Raw genomic sequence first — 18,489 nt, forward strand, 5'->3', positions numbered from 1 at the left:
TTATTATCATCATCATAATTAAGATAAGGATGTTTGAGTCGTTACAGTGATGTCAGTCCACCAACGTCCGCCAGAAAATACAAGAAATACACGAAAAGTTACGAAGGATGAAACCAGAAACACTCGAGTCCAAATCCTGAAATATTGAGTAAAAAAAAAAACATTTTTTCAACCTACGAGTCAAAATGTTGATGTAGTATCTCAAAAGTTAAACATATTATCTTAAAACTTTAACTTAATAAACGAAATGATCTGGTATCTCAAACTTCAGTGAGTCAAAATGTTTTAACTTCGTTATTTAAATGTAGGAAGTAAAATTTCACTTTGCCAAGTTAAAGATTTTACTTTAATACCTGCTCCTGTCAAAATGTTCACTCAGGACCATCATTTCATTTTATGATATCTCATTATCTTGGATCTCTGTGTTTTGACGACGTAGCTCAGCAATGTGAGTATTTTTATTGAGCTTTCATCGAATTTCCCCGAAAAGAAAAGAACAACAGAGGCTGTTAAAACTGTCAACCAGTTTTATTGACTGCTGAACATTCATTCACTCATTCAATAAAACATTCCCTCCTTCAAGTTTAAAGCTCCGATGCCCGTCAGAGCACTTAATGGCCGGGTCGCAGAGCCGCGAAGAGCATGGCGGCACAATCATTGACGTGAGGGGAGAAATGACACAAAGCAAAACAAGTGCAGGACTGTGACTGTCAGTGCAGCAGGAAGTCAGGCAGACACGTCACCGATCAGATCGATCTGCTCAAATCAATTAATTCAACGACCGAACGAGGAAAGTGGACATTCAATGAAGAACGACTGCAGCATTAACACGACCTTCGGTGACGATACTTCAGCATCAAAGGCCTCAAATTCATTAAAGTTAAAGAGAAAACGTCGGGATGAGTCCAGGTGAGTCACCTGCAGTGCACGCGCGCTTCCTGCTTGTGCTTAAACCAACACTGACGATCATTAAAAACACAGTATGACTCAGCATCACCTCGGTGTGACTCAGCATCACCTCGGTGTGACTCAGCATCACCTCGGTATGAAACTCAGCATGAGAAAGCATCGTTAACTTTGTGCAGCCAGAATTCATCCAGTCGACAAGTCCGACCACTTTTTAAACTAATGACATTCACTCCAGAGGAAAGCAGATTTCTGCAGACACCTGTGAGCTCGACAAGACCCAACTCTGACTGCACAAAGTCCCTTCCTGGACCAGGAACCGTCACATACGGACAGTGTTTGAGGGTTAAGACATTTGGATGAACGTGAGCTCTTTTCTCCCAAACGTCCAATCCAGGCCAAAGGAATGGAAGTAAAGAAAATAACCGGGTGCTTGTGCTTTCCTCTCATTCTCATTAACCCTGGGGGAGACCGAGCAGTCAGAGACGTCACAAAGAGACATTTCACGCAGTCCCAGATGACGTCCTCAGGCGTCTTTTGTCCTCTGAAGATCAAGATTTGATTTCTAACCACAAAAAATCTTCACATTTGATGAACTGATATTTGAAAAGTGGTATTTTTGCTTGATAAATCGCAGAAATCATGACGCTCTTTAATGATCGATTCACTGACAAACCTACAGACGAGCTGAAAGCCTCTGAACTCTCTGACCGCGGCCTCGCATCAGTTCAGCAGCCGACCATCTTCACATCCTTTATTGGTCACATCGAAAGACAGAGGGATCAATACCCGATAAGAAAGACAAAACCAAATAAAAGAGGCTGCTTCAAGTGTCCCGAGTGGAATTCAAAAGCCCTGAAGGTTTCTGTTTCTGTTTCGAACCCCCCCAGCTCCTTCTCTGCTGATAGGCTGGATATTTTTTAGATCCCAGAGTGTCAGAAAATTAATCCAAAACTAATTTAAAGCTCAGTTTAAAGCTGAAGGTCGTTTAAAAGGAGGATTTTAAGACTCCCCACCGGCTGGACTTTGTGCTTTGGGAGTTTCAGCCTGTGAAGCAGAGAACAGAGACGGAGGACTGAACCACTTCTGCATCCCAAACCGCGACACCGATGTCCTCCGAGCTGCTGGGTGGAAACTTTGGGACCAATTCGAGGTGACGTCAGCAGTTTTTCTGCCTGAACAAAAGACTGATTCAACACTGAACTTTAAAAACGTTTCATCCTTTGACCAAACGTGTCCTGAGAGCCGAAACTCTATTTTAAAACGATTAAGAGCTGGAAAATAAAAGCAGTCTGGATGTAAACCAGCACATTCTGAACCGGATCACAGCTCATATAAACGGTTGTTGAACATCCATCAGTCCTTCACAAAGTCTGTTAAAACTGATGTTGACACAATGTCTCAGTGATTGCCGCTCTTCAGAGGAAATTTAAAGGCTAATTCTGGTATTCTGAAACCTGGACCTGCTTTTACAAAGATCCAAATGACTGAAATGGACAGAAAGTTTTGGAGCTGGTCAAGCAGAGCAGGTTTGTTTTAGTGGACTTGGTTTTACAGGTCACACTGCAGCTGCTGGACCAGTTCCAAACCTTCAGAACCTGTTCGTCATTCAGACCTCAACATGTGTGAAACCACGATCCAGGTTTAACAGGACCAGAGTTACTCTTTAAGGGAGGACGGCAGAGAACTGAGGTGGATTTGAAGGGCGATCTGATACTGAAATAAGATTAATTGTAGTTTTCCACAAACCAAATAACGTCCCCGCTTCCTGAAGCAGTAAGTATGTTTTGATGTGTCCAGGACCAGGAGGAGGAGACACTTCATGATGTTCCCTCTTAAATGTTGATAATGAGCTCTGAAGCTCGGATGCTTCAGGACAGCTGGCTGCAGTCTGTTTGGGATGCAGAAGCAAACAGTCCCTTCGTTCTGCTCAGTGCAGAAGCTCCGATTAAGACTTTATCAAACCGGTTCTGTCCTGAGTCGAGGTCGTGTTAAGACTTCTTCGGACAGTGAGAAGACGCGTCTGTGTTGAGGACCTCGATCATCGTCCTGCTGGACGGGAACGTCTCCGCGACAGATGGAAGACTCTGGTACCAGCCTGGCAAACTGTGGACGAAGAAAAGAGTTAAAGACGCGTCTCTGAGCAGCAAACGCCCGACATGTTCTGCCTTCTTACCTCTTCAGGTTCATCCACGTCTTCGCTGTTTTACTGAAGCTGTCTGGACTGGGCGTGGTCATGGCTTCAAAATCCACCAGCTGCAACAACATCGAACACAAAGACGTTAGAAAAGACGTTTCCTCTCTGCTCGTGTCGACCTTCCTTCCTGTCTGCAGACACACGCAGACAAAGCTTTCTGTGGCAGCAACAGTTAGCATGAAGATGCTAAGAGGCTAGCTGTTTCCTCACTTTGATATTCAATCTTTTCAAGATGATTCAGAAATATAAATATGAGAAATAAACATCTCCCAGCGGCGTCAGAGAGCAAAATGTTCTCAGATTTCTGCTTTTCCCTCGTTTCTTTCTTTTCTTTTAACCTCTTCAGGCCTGAACAACCATTAAATGAAATCTGTGTTTTTATGTCGGCACCTGCTGTGATAAAACCAAAGTGTTAAAGGCCTGCGAGAAAGCCGGCTGAACCACAGCTGGTGGGAACACTGGTCGGGATGCAAACAAGTCGAGCTGCAGGACTCAAACGTGGTTGGACTGCGTCACGTGATCTGCTGCTGCTGCGGGACACGACAGGAAGCTGCACTCATCCAGCTGCTGAACGTCTCTCTGAGCTCACTGAACATCTGGTTTCAGGAGGCGGCCCTCTGAGCGTGATCCGTGACATCACAAACGATCTGGAAGCCGATCCCGGCTCCATAACTTCCACAGGTGTGACGTGGAAACCGACGCCTGCAGGGCACAAACGCTGAGGACTGACTCTACGGTGAAGCAGGAGGCGTCCTGCAGCTGAACATCTGAAACCACGTTTCTTTCTGTATTCAAAGATTCTGGACTGTTTTCAGCGAGGGAGGAGGAGGAGGAGATCTCATTTCAGGGATTATATCAAGATAAATTCACTTCTTCTGTGGACAAACCACATCAGACACAAATTATTATTCATGAATAGTTTCTACATCCTTCTTCAAACATGTCAGGACGGGATGTTTAAATAATCATCGCTGACTGTCAGGAATCCTTCCACCACAAACAGGTTTCCATCTCATCTCTGGTTTCATCCGAGTCAAAAGTTTCATTCATTCACTGAGTTCCACAGATCAGCGGATGCTCTTCGCACACACCTGGACGCTACCTGAACTTTTCACACCATCAGATTTCTGCGGCGCCTCGTTTCTGTCCGCTGTGACTCTCTTTCAGGAACAAAACGTCTGCTTGGCAGAGGCGACACAGGTGAGACTTTCAGCCGAGTGTTTTCTATTTCATCCTCAGGGGGACCACAGCCTTTTCATGCGTGGACACATGACACCGGCGGCCGTATCAAACCGTGCCATCGAGTGTTTAATCATTCAGACGTCGGCGTCTTCTTATTCAGATATGAACCTTTGAAAGGAGCCAGTTTGGCTCCTGATAGGTGAGAGAAGTTTTTTACAGTGTGTACGAGCACCTGAAGGGTAACAGAGACGTGTGTTTATCACTCGTGCTGCGTTCAAGGTGTTTTGTAAAACACTTTCTTATATAAACGCCATCTTGAATGTTTTACTCTGGAGCGTCACGTTCACCTGAAGAGGGGCGTTCATTCTCACCTTTCCTTTCGGGATGCGACCGATGACCTCTTTCCCGCTGGCCATCAGCGCTCCCATCACCACGGAGTAAGCCACCACACTGAGAGGAAGCAGGGAAACACAGCAGCGTCATGAAGCCAGTCACAGTAATGTGAAGCAGGGACATGAACGAGACATGAGGACAGAAACGCATCGTCTTCAGTATGAAAAACACCTGCTGACCTTCTCATCATGCTGTGTGTAATGTGTGTGTTGTGAAATGCTGAATGACATCACGTGACCTACCTGGACCCTCTGGAGAGGGGCATGAGGTTGCAGAAGTAATAAACCAAGGAGAGGATCAGGTTACACACAGCGTCTGCGTCCTGAAAGAACAAAGGCCATCACAGGGTCAGCTGAGACGGGACATGTCATCCGTTCCTAAATGTCTTCACTGTTTTCAGTCTGTCCACACGGGGTGGAAGCAGAGCCGGCTGCAGACGCGATGAAAAGAGGCTCATTGCTGCAGATCAGAGCCAATCGGCTCGTCTCGCTGTCAAAACAACAGAGACTTTGTCGGAGCCATCAGGACACATCGGGCTCAGAGAGCTCGACCTCCATCGAGGCCCAACCTCACGGTCAGTGTTTCTGCTCATTCTTCTGAAGGTCAAACACTTTTCCTTCAGGTCAGAAACTTCACATCTGGATAATCAGTTACCTGATGTTTGTGTTTTACGCTCATGTTTTTAATGTCAAAGCTGTGGGAAAGACGGGAGTCTCACCCCGAGCTCAGTAGACAGCATCAAGGCCTTTCCTTTGGCGGTGAGGTCTTTGTAGAGGGACTCGACCTCCAGCTGGTACTGCTGCGTCCTCTCCTCTGTCGTCTGAGTCTCCACGGAGAATAACATGTTGCCCACCCTAAAAGACAGGAACGGGTTCAGGAGTTAATGTTCTTCTGTCCAAACAAAGGGAAGCTTCCTGCGTACCTGACACCAGGTCAACAGGTGCTGTAATAATGAGCTTTAACCTAAATAACACCTGCAAACATTGACATATTCAGTGTCTGACATATATTCATTCAAGCTGGGAGAAAAGTGTTAAATCTGATTCAAATGGGGGAAAAACAGCAGTTTCACCTGTAAACACTGACCCTCTGTTAACATAACGAAACGCTCCAGGCAGACGCTGTACCTGTCTCCAGTGATGGTGATGGTGAAACCGTCGTACTCTTTCCCAGGATCCTTCATGCTCGGCACCTTGGAGTTGACCGTGAAGCCATCTCTGGTTTTACTGTTGAACTGCTTCAGAAAACAAACACACAGACACACAAACAGCCATCCTGGGTTTCCACTGCTGAAAAGCTCAAAGAAAAGCAGAGCGGCTTCGAGGCGCGCTGCCGCCACCAGGTGTCGCTGTCGCGTCGCGAGATAACGCGGCGAGCAGTCCCCTGAGAAGGGTCGGACCTGCAAACTGCACGACACGTCACGAGGTGGTTTCCTACAGCTGAGCGAGGAGTTCTGGAGCCTAAACCGAACCGTTTGTCATGCAGCTGCTGTGAGACGGATGTCAGTCCTGTTCAGTCCTGACCCGAACACACAGCGCAGACAGTAAGGGATCGCTCTGGCGGGGTCAGCAGTGTGTCCAGATCTTCACCGAGGACACATCTCGACTGCTGTTTGATATACCATCGTACTGTTAATATACAAAAACCTTTATCCAGCTAATTCAGACATGCTCACATCATCTCTGCCTCAACTTCTCGTCCTTACCTTCATTATAGGAAGCAGATCTTCAACTTTATTCACATTTTCCAGAGCCTGACGGACCTCCAGGAGTCCTCTGGGGTTGTACGCGCTGAGAAAACAACAAAATATTCACTTCCTCAACACGCTCATGCAAAATGAATGAGGGCTGCAGGGAGAGATCATTTACAGAACTCTGCTTTCCGGGCGGGACCCAGTCGATGCATATCAACATAACTGCTGTCAAATCATGTAGGTGAGACCTGCTGATATGCAGCCATCGCTGGGTCGAGGCTCAACATTTTCAGTGATGGAAAAGAGTGGAGAGAGGAAGTGCGTTTTAGGAGATGAAGGCTGGATGAGCGTACCTGTGGTACACCAGTATTCTGTCTTTGATGAAGTCGAGGATGTTGTCGAAGTAGGCCAGGTATCTGATGTTGATAATCTGCCCCCTGAAGGAAAAGACGGGAAAAAAGAGGAGACCAACAAACTGTCAAAAAAAGCAGCTTTTGCATCTTTGATCTTTACTTTCAGTGAGTTTGTCAGAATAAAGACCGCTGAATTAAAAACTGAGGAACTGAAATAAGCGTTTTTGAACTGAGGACACATGGAAGCCGCTCAGGGGACCGATGAGAGCGTCTGACGCCGTCCTCAACTTCTCACCTGATGAGATTGATGTGATTGTTGAAGCCTCGACTGAGACTCCTGGCGGGCATCTGGTCTAACCACAGAACCGGCTGGTCTGGATCCGCGATCCTACGAGCACAGGGGTAAAAACCTGTTCAATCCTTCAACACTGAGCCCATCAGCTGACGGCCAAACCCTCCTGGGTGGTGCGTGATTTGTCTCCTTTGGTTTGTTCTGGTCCATGTCTGTATGTGGTTTCAGGTTATCCTGCGTTTGTTGAGTCAGTAAGCTATATCTGCAGCCACTTTATCTGACTGTCAACTGATCCTGGTCTAAACTGATCAGTCTGTCCTCCAGACCCCCAAACATGTGAAAACTCTGGTCCACCATGTTTTTGAATCATGTGACGTTCGTCCCCACCCTGACATGTAAATGCATTTGTTAAAGGATAACTTTGGTTTTTTACAACCTGGACCTTATTTGTAGCATTAAATACGACCATTTACTCACCCAGACAACTTTGGTGGCATTTGGAGTCGTTTTGAAGAAATTAGCCCCAGAGGAGCGGCGCGTATATCCGTATAATGCGAGTACTCGGGGCATCCATGCGCAGCCTCTATATAACGCATAATCTGCAGAAACTCGTTCATATTCCAATATTTAGTTATGATATGCTGGTGCTATTCCCCTCTGAGCCCGTGGTGGCATGTTATCAACATCCGGCATCTCTAGACAACTACCTCTGACGTGGATGATGTCATTGCCGAACGCCGGGCGCCGCGAGCAGCCAGCCAAAACTACAGCTAAACTAGCCGACCGCCGGCTCAGAGGGGAATAGCACCAGCATATCAGAACAAAATATTGGAATATGAACGAGTTTCTGCAGATTATGCGTTTATAGAGGCTGCGCATGGATGCCCCGAGTACTCGCATTATACGGATATACGCGCCGCTCCTCTGGGGCTAATTTCTTCAAAACGACTCCAAATGCCACCAAAGTTGTCTGGGGGAGTAAATGGTCGTATTTAATGCTACAAATAAGGTCCAGGTTGTAAAAAACAAAAGTTATCCTTTAAGGGGGGCTTCTTTGAGTTAATAAAGGGTGTGAAGTTGCTCACCTCCTCCATTTGACAGCTATGTCGAACATGTCTCTCCACTGCATCTGCCTGGTCTTGCCGTTGACTCGCACTTTGGAGTTGCTCCACGTCCGATGCATCGCCTGCATCACCTCCAGCGTCGCTAAGCCCATAGCTGCAAGAGCACAAACAACCCCCGCTTTAACTGCCGCCGCCGATATTAAATCATCTTTACGAGCTCCGGCATCCGTCAGCAGTACCTCTGTGTATTCTCCTGTTCGGTAAGAAACCGGGGGTGTCGTACTGCATGAGCGCCCCCAGGTGGTCGGCTGTGCAGATCAGCTTCTGGACTTCACCGCTGTAGCTGTCGAAGTTCTGTGGCAGCACGTCCCTGCAGACCACAGACACAAGAAGGCACAAGAAGGTTGTTTTGAGGTCACGGTTTCATCAGCAGGGACAAAGACAGCTTCCAGTTCATGTCAAAGTTACAGCTCCAGGTGCGACTCAGGTGTAATGGACCCATACTTGATATGTGGCTGCAGGCCGGGTTGCTCTTCGTAATCTTCGATCAGGAACGGCAGATTCTTGGCCCAGTGATTCTTAAAGTTTCCGGGTAAGTCCTGGTCCACGTTGTACTCTGCGACTGGGATGTCGAGGTGGGAGTGCAGGTACCGAGAGTACTCTGGAAGGAAAAGCAGGGAGAGAATGTAAGACACAGTACAAACTGACCTATTCTAGAAAGAGGAAGTGTTCCAGGTGTGAGAAATGTCAGCTGATCATCCAACAATCAGTGATGTGATCTCCTTTAGACATCATCATCGGCAGGTTTCAGAGCAGTTTACTTGCACTGGATTCAGTCATGAAAATAAACCCGGAACACTTCAGCTGTGAGATAAAACGTCTGAACGTTTGCTTTCCGGTGCCTCACGCGCACGTGTCGGTGTGTGTGCGTGCGGGGACACCGACCTCTGAGGTATTTCACTTTGAGGTATTCGGAGCTGGCCTTCTGTCCCAGCAGAGGGTCGTTCAGCATGACTTTAGTCTGAGCTTTGATGCCCTCGTAGAACTGCCCCATCGCCACGTGGCTGAGCCCCTTCATGTACTGACACACCTCGTTGTAAGGCTCCAGCTGAAGACACCTCTGGGGGACGAAGGGCAAACGTGAGATGCATTCAAACACAAACAGTATATCAGCTGATGGGCTGGTGGATGTAGGAGCAGTTTAGAGCCAAAAACAAATGAGATGGTTCCTCTACCTTGAAGTTGCCTATGGCCTCCTGCAGAGAGCCGTGGTGGTACAGCATCATGCCTCGGAGCTGGAGGGACTGGATGTGGTTCTGGTTCAACATGAGGGCTTTCTGGAAGCTTTCCATGGCTGACTCAAAGTCACCCAGCTCTCTGGAAAGAGGAAGAAGAGAAACCAAGTGGGCAGCGCACATGTTAGTCAGGCAGAGGGGAAAGGTAGGACTCTCATTTCCTCAAATACAAACACACAGTGTGTTGATCTGTCGGGTGAAACAAACAGTGAAGCAGACTTGCTGACCTGTAGGCCTGTCCCAGGCTCTTGTAGGCGTCGATGAAGTCAGACTTCAGCTTCAGCGCCTCTTTGAACGTCTCGATGGCTTCCTGACGATGGAAAACACACACACAGCACACAGTTCACAGGATGTGGCAGTACAGGACATGTGGATCGACATAGGCTTCACAAACGCCATCACAGCGTGACTCAAACACGGTTCCAGAGACCACTGCTAACAGGGTGTCGTGTCTGATGTCATCTGTGTGAAGCTGCACAGGGAAATACCAGCTTATGATTGGTCATTCGGTCAAAGACAGAGTGGTGCATCTGGTATCTGCAAGCTGCAAATGAACTGCGTCACTGATGTTTCCTTCTCTGGAAATACTGGAAACGTGGCAGACTCTGTCGATTCACTTTCCAAGTTTGAAGTTTGATGTTGGCTTTTTGCTCTTTGTGTTACAGACGGTTACAAACAGTCGCACATTACGCACATCATAGAAGCTTTCTTATAGACCTGTGGGCTTAGACGTGCAGGTTTGTGATGTGATCACAGCAGATTGTCTACAAACACAGATTCACACAGCCAGAGTTTGATCCCTCACTACAGGAACCAATCAGACACCTCGCAGGGTGGAGCTACAGTGAGGGGTAACAAAGCAAAAGCCAGGTGTAGCTACGTGTTGCTATCCTATCAGCTAAGCTTCACTGTTTTCAGCCCGATGGCAGAAACGTGGTCCGTCTTTGGTTCCAAAGTTGCAAAAGTAGAAATGCCTAGCTTCATGTTTTACCAAAGGATCTGAAAATCAGAGCCATCAGAGACTTCTCCTGAAGCCCGATGCTGTTCCGCCCTGAGGACACAGCGAGCAGAGACACATCTGCAGGGTGACGTTAGCCAACGAGCTCAGAGCTCGACCTCATGGTGGCGCTAGAGGAAATGTCAGGACATCAAAGTCAGTCGGATTCATCCTCTGGGGATCATCTGTACACAGGCTCATGGTAGCTGTGGGGATCTCTCAGTCTGGAGCCAAAAACACCAAAAACTACCAAATAAAAACCTGAAATCAGTTCAAACTGGTTCTGCCTGACACAGAAACTACAGTATGTGATGATTTACATCCTGAAAACGTTCCATATCACAGCAGAAAAGATAAAAGTTACGATGTGACCCACAGAGGCCGTTTTCACTTGTTTCCTCTCTCACTGATAAAACGCAGGTTGTGAAATGTTGACTTTGTTTCCACGAGGACAAACTGCAGCAGATTCAGTCCAACTCTCACAGCCAGAGCAGATCACACTGCTGCTCCTGATCAGAGTTAACAGGCAGCATCGAACGAGCGGCTGGATCCGTCTTCAGACGCTCAGCTGTGGAGCTGCTGCACAGGAAACCGGTTAGCTCAGGGTTAGCACAGGTGAGGAACGCAACAGAAAACCACACACGAGACGTGTAGAATTCTTACTTTCCTCACGATGCATGAAGCCCTTTTGACTGACTTGAGTTGCTGCAGTGAATAAATGGTGTTTTGATCAGAGGAATAATTGTCCAGACAAAGACGAGCAGTCGGCTGCTGAGCTTGTGTCGTCAGTTTACTGTACAGACAGACGACCACCACGACAAACACAGGAAACTCTGCTGTGATGCTCAAAAAGCTCAGCGTGATGCGGTCGCCGCTGACAACCGGGCTCAGCGTAAAACCAACACCCTGCAGGCTGTTCTCTCTCTAAGAGTGTTTTTGCCACACATGACTAATTTTCACCAGTTTTTTTTCCCCATTCTCTCATTCTTGCTGGACAAAAAGACAAAATAGACACAAACTGACCTTGAGCATCCCTCTGTGGAAGAAGGTGAGGCCTTTGTACAGCATGGCGATGGGCTGATTCTTCTTCAGCTCTAAAGACTGCTGGAAGTCTTCCATCGCCGCCACGTAGTCCTGAGGGGGGGAAGACAAAGCACAGGCTCAGCGCGGGCACCGCGGAGACACCGACGTACGATCGCTCGGAGCGCTCGGCGGTCAGACCTCTGAGATGAAGAGCAGCGTTCCTCTGTGTCTGTAGAGACGGGCCGAGGGCTGCAGCTGGATGGCTTTGGTCAGATCAGCCAGAGCCTCACTGATACGACCCAGAGGAGACAGGATCTAAACACACACACACACACAAAAGAAAAGGGGGCTTAAATCTGACAGCTGATTTGTGGGCCGCCCCCTTCCTGACCTAGACTCTATATATGAAGGTCGGGTCAGGAAGAGGGCGAGATCCATCGCCACGGACCCCAGCCATCCTGGCCACAGACTGTTTGTACCGCTACCATCAGGAAAGCGGTACAGGAACATCCGCACCCCCACCAACAGACTGAGGGACAGCTTCTTCCCCAGAGCTGTTAGAGCTATCACCCCCAGCAGCCCCCCACTGCAGTGAGAGACTGTGAGAACTGTGAACCACTGCACACCGCACTTTACACCTACACCTACACCTGCACCTTCTGTGTACTTAACTTTTAGGTACACACATATACTATAATTATATACATTTTAGTATATTGGCACATTTCATTTTATTGGTATATTTTATTGTTTACTGTTTATATACATTTTGGTATATTTCAGCTGCTGTCGGTACATTTCACTGGTATATTTTATTCTGTTTGTATATTTTATTCTGTTGCACATTTCACTTCCATATTTTATTGTTTATTGTTTAGTATATTTTATTGCCTTAGTATATTTTCATTCTGCTATATTTGTAATTGCTTTTACAAATGCCTGTGAATATTCTCATTCATCCAGGTCATTGTAAGCTTTAGGGCATTCAATCGTTCGCAACTGCACCTCGTCAGTTTGTCTTAGAAGACGTTTCGCCTCTCATCCGAGCAGGCTTCATCAGTTCGTACGCAACCAGACTAGACAGGACAGCTCTAGTCCAATGCAATGATGTTAGGTTCAAGTATTTATCCCCTGAGTGAGACCAACCCAACCCAAATATTTTTATTGCATGTTTATTTTATTTTATTGTAGTTATCTTAATTTTATTCTTTCTAGTCTTCTTATCTTTCTTCTTATCTTGTTTTATCTTGTATTATCTTGTATCTTGAAAATTTCATTGACATGTCATGCTCAATAACAATAAAGACTCTTGAATCTTGAAAAAATCTCACGTGTACATCTGAGCAGACAGAAAAGGTAGAAAAACACTGTTTTTGCGTGTAGTATTTCCTTTCATAGAGCTTAACTCTCAAAGCAAACGTAAACATTTCTGTTCTGCTCTGGATGTTGAACAGCAGGATTTAAAGAATTCTCAGGATCTAATCACATTTTCACTTATTTCACTGTGTGTAATGCTGCTGCTGCACTGCAGTATCCCAGCTTGGGATAAATAAAGTATATCTATCTATCCATCACATGACCGCCTCCTCCTTTGGGTTTCACAGAGTTGAAGAGGAAACCTGGTTCTGGACCTCACTGTGAAGCTTCAGGCTCTCTGTGCGGACACTATTAACTCACTGACTTCATGATAGTTTGTGTCTGAATGTTGTTGGTTTGTGCTCTTCACAGCCGCTCACTTCAAAAATGAACACTCACAACTTCCTAACAGGATGTGCGTTTTCCTGTATGTTGGTTTCTGTTACTTGCACACGCTTAAGCAGTGACGCTGCTGAAGACGCTGCTAAAACTGCTCTGATTTGCAGATTTTTTTATTTTATTTACTTATTTGAAAGGGACAGCACACATTAATGAACGTCAGTACGTGAGTACAGGTGTAAATGTGTCGGAGTTAGCAAGCCTGCTAATTTACATCCGGTCCCTTGGCAGGTAATGGACAGACAGACACATAGGAGGTAGACGAGTAAAGAAAAGAAGGAATATATAAAAGGAGTTCACATTAAAATACCCATTCATACATAGACATAAAGTGCAGTGTGGATTCTATGTGCCGGGTGTTAAAGTGCACATGCATGGATAGTTAAACAGATCCACATGTGGCGGCCCACACCTGCCGCTTCGAGTGGACCAAGACATCAGATACTTAGCAGCAGATGAGAAGTCACATTCACAAATTGCGTGCAGTGCATGCACACATACGTATATGTAGGCGTGCACTGCACAACAACAATAACAACAAACAAGGACAGTGCAAAGTATGGCGGACAGTCACAGAGCGCGGTACATACGTATATGTATCGCGCTCTGCAAGATCGTCACTGAACATCTCAGACGCGATCTCCTGCTGCTGCTTCGTCTCGCCTTTCACACATGCACACAGTCCAGAAATGTGGTAAACATGCTGTCTGAGCTGCGTTCTGCTGCACATCAGAAAGAGCCAATCACGTGTTGTCAAGGAGCCAGCAGTGCTCTGCTGATTGGACATCTGAACATAAAGCTGATCAGATATCAGTTCCAGTTATAAACAGCATGCAGATAAGCTGCCCGGCTGAACGAAGACAGCTGAGGTCGAGATCTGGAAACGTTATCAGCTAAATCACATCTATTGCTATGAGCTGTGTTGACATCTACTCCACTCTCTATGGCAGACGGAGCCTCAGAGGCCAAACTGTCATCAATAAGTGTTGATCGTGAGTTACCGTCTCCTTTCAGAGGGTCGGGACTCACCTCCGCTCTCTGTTCGTAGACCTCAGGCCAGTTGGGCTCAAGAGTGATGACTCGGTTGAGCTCGTACAACGCCAAGTCGGCATTCTTGATGTCCTGGCGTGGAGACACAGGAAGGGGAGACAGTTACGCTCTGTGGACACAAATCTGACGTGAACATGAGCCGCGAAAACACACAAAATGTGCCGTCCGGAGGTTTTTCTGGAGGGAACGCTGGATGTGCACTCACTCACGGAGTCGTTCTGAGTTCACCTGAACCTGCTGCTGTCAGGACGCCTTTCATCTGAGGCGAACACAACCAAAGGCGTCCAAAAAACCACAGAGAGGACAGCTCCCGATGCTGCGAGCGCCTGCGTGGCTTTCAGAAAACGCTCTGTTTCCCATTCTGAGACCATTTAGTGACTGAACTTTTAATGCAGATCAAGGCGTGGAGGCAGAGTGAGAGTCACGTGATGCGAGTCATCTGAACACCTTGACTCCAGCAGTGTTGAAGGTGTGTTTGTTTAGCAGACACTAATAATCCAGCAGCAACATTTTCTCCCAAACTAACACACACGACTTCAGCTCCTCGTATCTCAGTCACGGCTTCATTATTGGGTCTACGAGATCGTAAACGATTTTATGGACCCGAGGGCACTGACGAGACAGACGGGCACATTTCAGCTGGATTTTAATGGTCGGTAAGTAAATGAGTAAACGTCATGACCTTGATGCTTCGCAGGCGCAGAAAGAGAACAGCACCATAAAAACAACCCCGATTCAAAAACAGGCGAGAAAATAAATATCTGCTGATCCTGAATCTGATGCAGCAACTAAAGACTGGGAAAGATGTGGAACGCTCCAAAAACACCTGTTTGGATCATTCCACAGGTAAACAGGTTGATTGGTAACAGGTGAGAGTATCATGATTGAAAGGCTCAGTGGTTCACTGCGAGGATGGAGCGACATGATTGGATAAAGAGATTAATACCTGGACTCAGGTTCACTTCAGGAAACACAGATTGACTGGAAATGATTCTGATTGAGTCCAGACTTTCTTTGGAATCAGGTTGTACAACAAAAACGTCAGGAACTGTCTGAACAGTTCTGGAGTGTTTGGTCGGTAATGGATCACTCACCTGTAGGCTCTTCTTCCCGTAAGCTATCCCTCGGCCATAGATCGCACTGACCAGCTCCGGGTCACCCTTCAGCAAAGACACAACATGTCGGGAAGACGTTCAACACAAACAGAGCAGCTTGTGATGTGATCGTTGTGAGGAGAGGAGATGACACGACAGCAAAGCGCTGCGATTCTAAACACACCTGTAATAAGCGCGAGAAGTGTTTGATGGCTTCGTCATAAAGGCCGTTGCTGATCAGAACGTAGCCTATAGCTGCAACGACAGAACAAGTGATGGTGAGCAACCGGGAAAGAAAACAGGCGAAGCCACAGAAATCTGCTGAGCGTGAATAACGACACGACAACTCACCAAGTTCTTCGTTCGTGTTGTGGTTGTCTACAGGGAAGGGGATTTTCTTCTGTTCTATAAACAGCTTGGCCTGATTCTGTGACGGGAGAACAAAAACATCACATGTGGAGGAAGAAAAACTACAAGAGACACACGGGAAATAAAAAGAAGTGAAGTCAGCGACAAATCAAACGAATGGAGACGAAACAGAATTTAACACTGTATGAAAGCTCCGTTTAACACACATCTAAAGAATCAAACACACTGTGAATTAAAGGATAACTTTGGTTTTTTACAACCTGGACCTTATTTGTAGCATTAAATACGACCATTTACTCACCCAGACAACTTTGGTGGCATTTGGAGTCGTTTTGAAGAAATTAGCCCCAGAGGAGCGGCGCGTATATCCGTATAATGCGAGTACTCGGGGCATCCATGCGCAGCCTCTATATAACACATAATCTGCAGAAACTCGTTCATATTCCAATATTTTGTTCTGATATGCTGGTGCTATTCCCCTCTGAGCCCGCGGTCGGCTAGTTTAGCTGTAGTTTGGCACAGCTATGGTTCGTTATTGCGTATTCGTAGCCGACCGCCGCAGAGTCAGCCGTGTCGTGGCCGGCTGCTCGCAGCGCGCGGCGTTCGGTAATGACATCATCCACGTCAGAGGTAGTTGCCTAGAGACGCCGGATGTTGATAACATGCCACCACGGGCTCAGAGGGGAATAGCACCAGCATATCAGAACTAAATATTGGAATATGAACGAGTTTCTGCAGATTATGCGTTATATAGAGGCTGCGCATGGATGCCCCGAGTACTCGCATTATACGGATATACGCGCCGCTCCTCTGGGGCTAATTTCTTCAAAACGACTCCAAATGCCACCAAAGTTGTCTGGGTGAGTAAATGGTCGTATTTAATGCTACAAATAAGGTCCAGGTTGTAAAAAACAGAAGTTATCCTTTAAAGCCTTCCTCAAGGACGTTTCTTTGAATTAAAACAGTTTTAAAGAGTTTTCCAGCATCTCTGAAGGTCACAGTGAACGATCAAACCCTGCAGACAACAGAAATAAAATCCCTTCAAATGTCAGGACCACCAACAAACCCTGCAGTGCAAATATTCAGCGTAACGCAGGAAAACACCACTTTTCTACTGTGTGATCCCGAATAGAGAACGGCAGCACGACGGGACGAACACACACCATCACAGGATGCAAATGTGACAGCATGCAAATGCTGCTGTGGCTCCAGTTTGTGTTTGTAAAACAGCAACGAGACAACCGACAAGACACAATCTCATCACGTGAAAGTCAACAGAAAGCAGCGTCACATCTGATGAATATGTGTGTGTGTGTGTGTGTGTGTGTGTGTGTGTGTGTGTGTGCTGACCAGGATCTTCTCTGCGTTCAGTGAGAAGACGGACTCGCAGGGCGGGTTGCTTCCTTCCTCGCACTCTGGGTCTTCCAACTGTAATATTGAGGACTCTGAAAAGACAAATATTCTGAGCATTTACGATGTGAAACAGCAGCAGTTAGCATCTGTGCGTGTTTCAGGCCGTGACACCGTGTGTATGTGAATACAGCTTGCATTTAAAGACATTTGTCTCTTGAAACATGTCAAAGCAGACCTGACGGCGCTCATAGTGGATTTCAAACCAACGAGGAGAGTCAACAACGTGGTTTAGAATAAAACAGGTCTTCATTGCACCGTTTAAAGTCACATCATTAGTTAAAGAGTATTTTTGCAGATTTTAGTCGGTTAACTGCACCTGGCCAAACAACTGAACCAATACACCAAGACTTGGAGGATTTTTAATTTTGTGTATTTTTCATGGCAACCACTGATAATATAATGAACAGTGTGTTTGTTGTAGATTTCTTCAGTCATGCTAATTATGTGTGGTAAAAAGGTAGAAAGCACAGACATGCACTGATTCAGAAAGTTTCCACTTCGTTAGCACACAAATACAACCTAACTTTTTATTCAGCGTCCAGTGAGATGGATTAAACTGAACCTGCTGATCACAAAGGAGTGAAAAGGTAAAAAATGATGCTATGCTTGTGTTTCTGCTGTGGTGCATTTAAATATTGTACTAATCCCTGAGAGTTAATTTAAGAGAGTATCTCTTCAGTTCAGCAGTGAAATCAGGCTGCACTCATCTCAACTGAATGTCACATTAAACTTGCAGAACCGGTTCACCTGCCGGTCCCTCAGTCCTCCTCCCTGGAGTGTGCTCTACAAGCTGAGATTTGATTCAAAGACACTCCATTTGGCTGCTGATCAGCTGTTCATGTCTCAAGCCTCCCCTCGGTTTAATGTGTGACTTTAAGGTCGAGCAAGGCAACACCTAAATCACTTATTTTTTGACTGGAGTTTGGTGGGGACCTCTTTGAGGTGGGCTAAAACGTGTAGTTTGTAAGTGAGCTTGTCGTAGTTTCCTTCCTGCTGTGTTCACATCAGTTTACTGTCGCCCCCGCCTCTCGTTTGTCTTCTGCTTCAAAGCTCGTTTTAAGCTCTGCGGCAGGACGAGCTGCAGCTTATCTCAGTTATCTCTCCGCGACCGTCACCGCTCGCAGTCATTAGCCCCCGAACGTTAGCTTACAGGCGGTTAAGCTAGCCGGGTAACGCGGTGACAGTTGAATCGGGGAGGACGTGGCAAAGTAACAGCGAAAACAGATACTTTACCGCAGTCCGCCGCGTACTCTTCCCACTCGGACAGCGAGCTGCATCCCTGCTTGTGGAGCTCGTTGTTGAACAAAGTGAGAGTGGAGAAATGCTCGGAGGAGAGGGTTTCTCCACACAGGTACAGCAGCGAGAGCGCTACCACAACAACGGCCCGGCTGGCAGGGGCCATGTTGTGCTACA

The 18,489-nt window shown here is 46.7% G+C and overlaps 1 protein-coding gene across 1 annotated transcript; it reads right to left on the reverse strand.

Annotated features, from left to right (window-relative positions):
* Nucleotides 1-184: 184 nt before the first annotated feature.
* On the reverse strand, nucleotides 185-18,478 carry ttc13 (tetratricopeptide repeat domain 13). Its single transcript, XM_041958696.1, has 23 exons — nucleotides 18,310-18,478; nucleotides 17,014-17,108; nucleotides 15,646-15,721; nucleotides 15,479-15,549; nucleotides 15,295-15,360; nucleotides 14,180-14,272; nucleotides 11,594-11,710; nucleotides 11,396-11,506; nucleotides 9,603-9,685; nucleotides 9,316-9,457; nucleotides 9,026-9,200; nucleotides 8,585-8,741; nucleotides 8,320-8,450; nucleotides 8,102-8,234; nucleotides 7,020-7,112; nucleotides 6,725-6,808; nucleotides 6,384-6,468; nucleotides 5,806-5,915; nucleotides 5,397-5,532; nucleotides 4,921-5,000; nucleotides 4,657-4,735; nucleotides 3,083-3,162; nucleotides 185-3,012 (listed from the first exon to the last, which is right to left on the reverse strand). Exons 1-23 carry the CDS (start codon nucleotides 18,476-18,478, stop codon nucleotides 2,898-2,900), a joined length of 2,481 nt encoding a protein of 826 aa, XP_041814630.1. The 3' UTR covers nucleotides 185-2,897.
* Between the last annotated feature and the right edge of the window lie 11 nt (nucleotides 18,479-18,489).

The sequence above is a fragment of the Chelmon rostratus genome, chromosome 18, assembly GCF_017976325.1.
Source record: "Chelmon rostratus isolate fCheRos1 chromosome 18, fCheRos1.pri, whole genome shotgun sequence".
Lineage (NCBI taxonomy): Eukaryota > Metazoa > Chordata > Actinopteri > Chaetodontiformes > Chaetodontidae > Chelmon > Chelmon rostratus.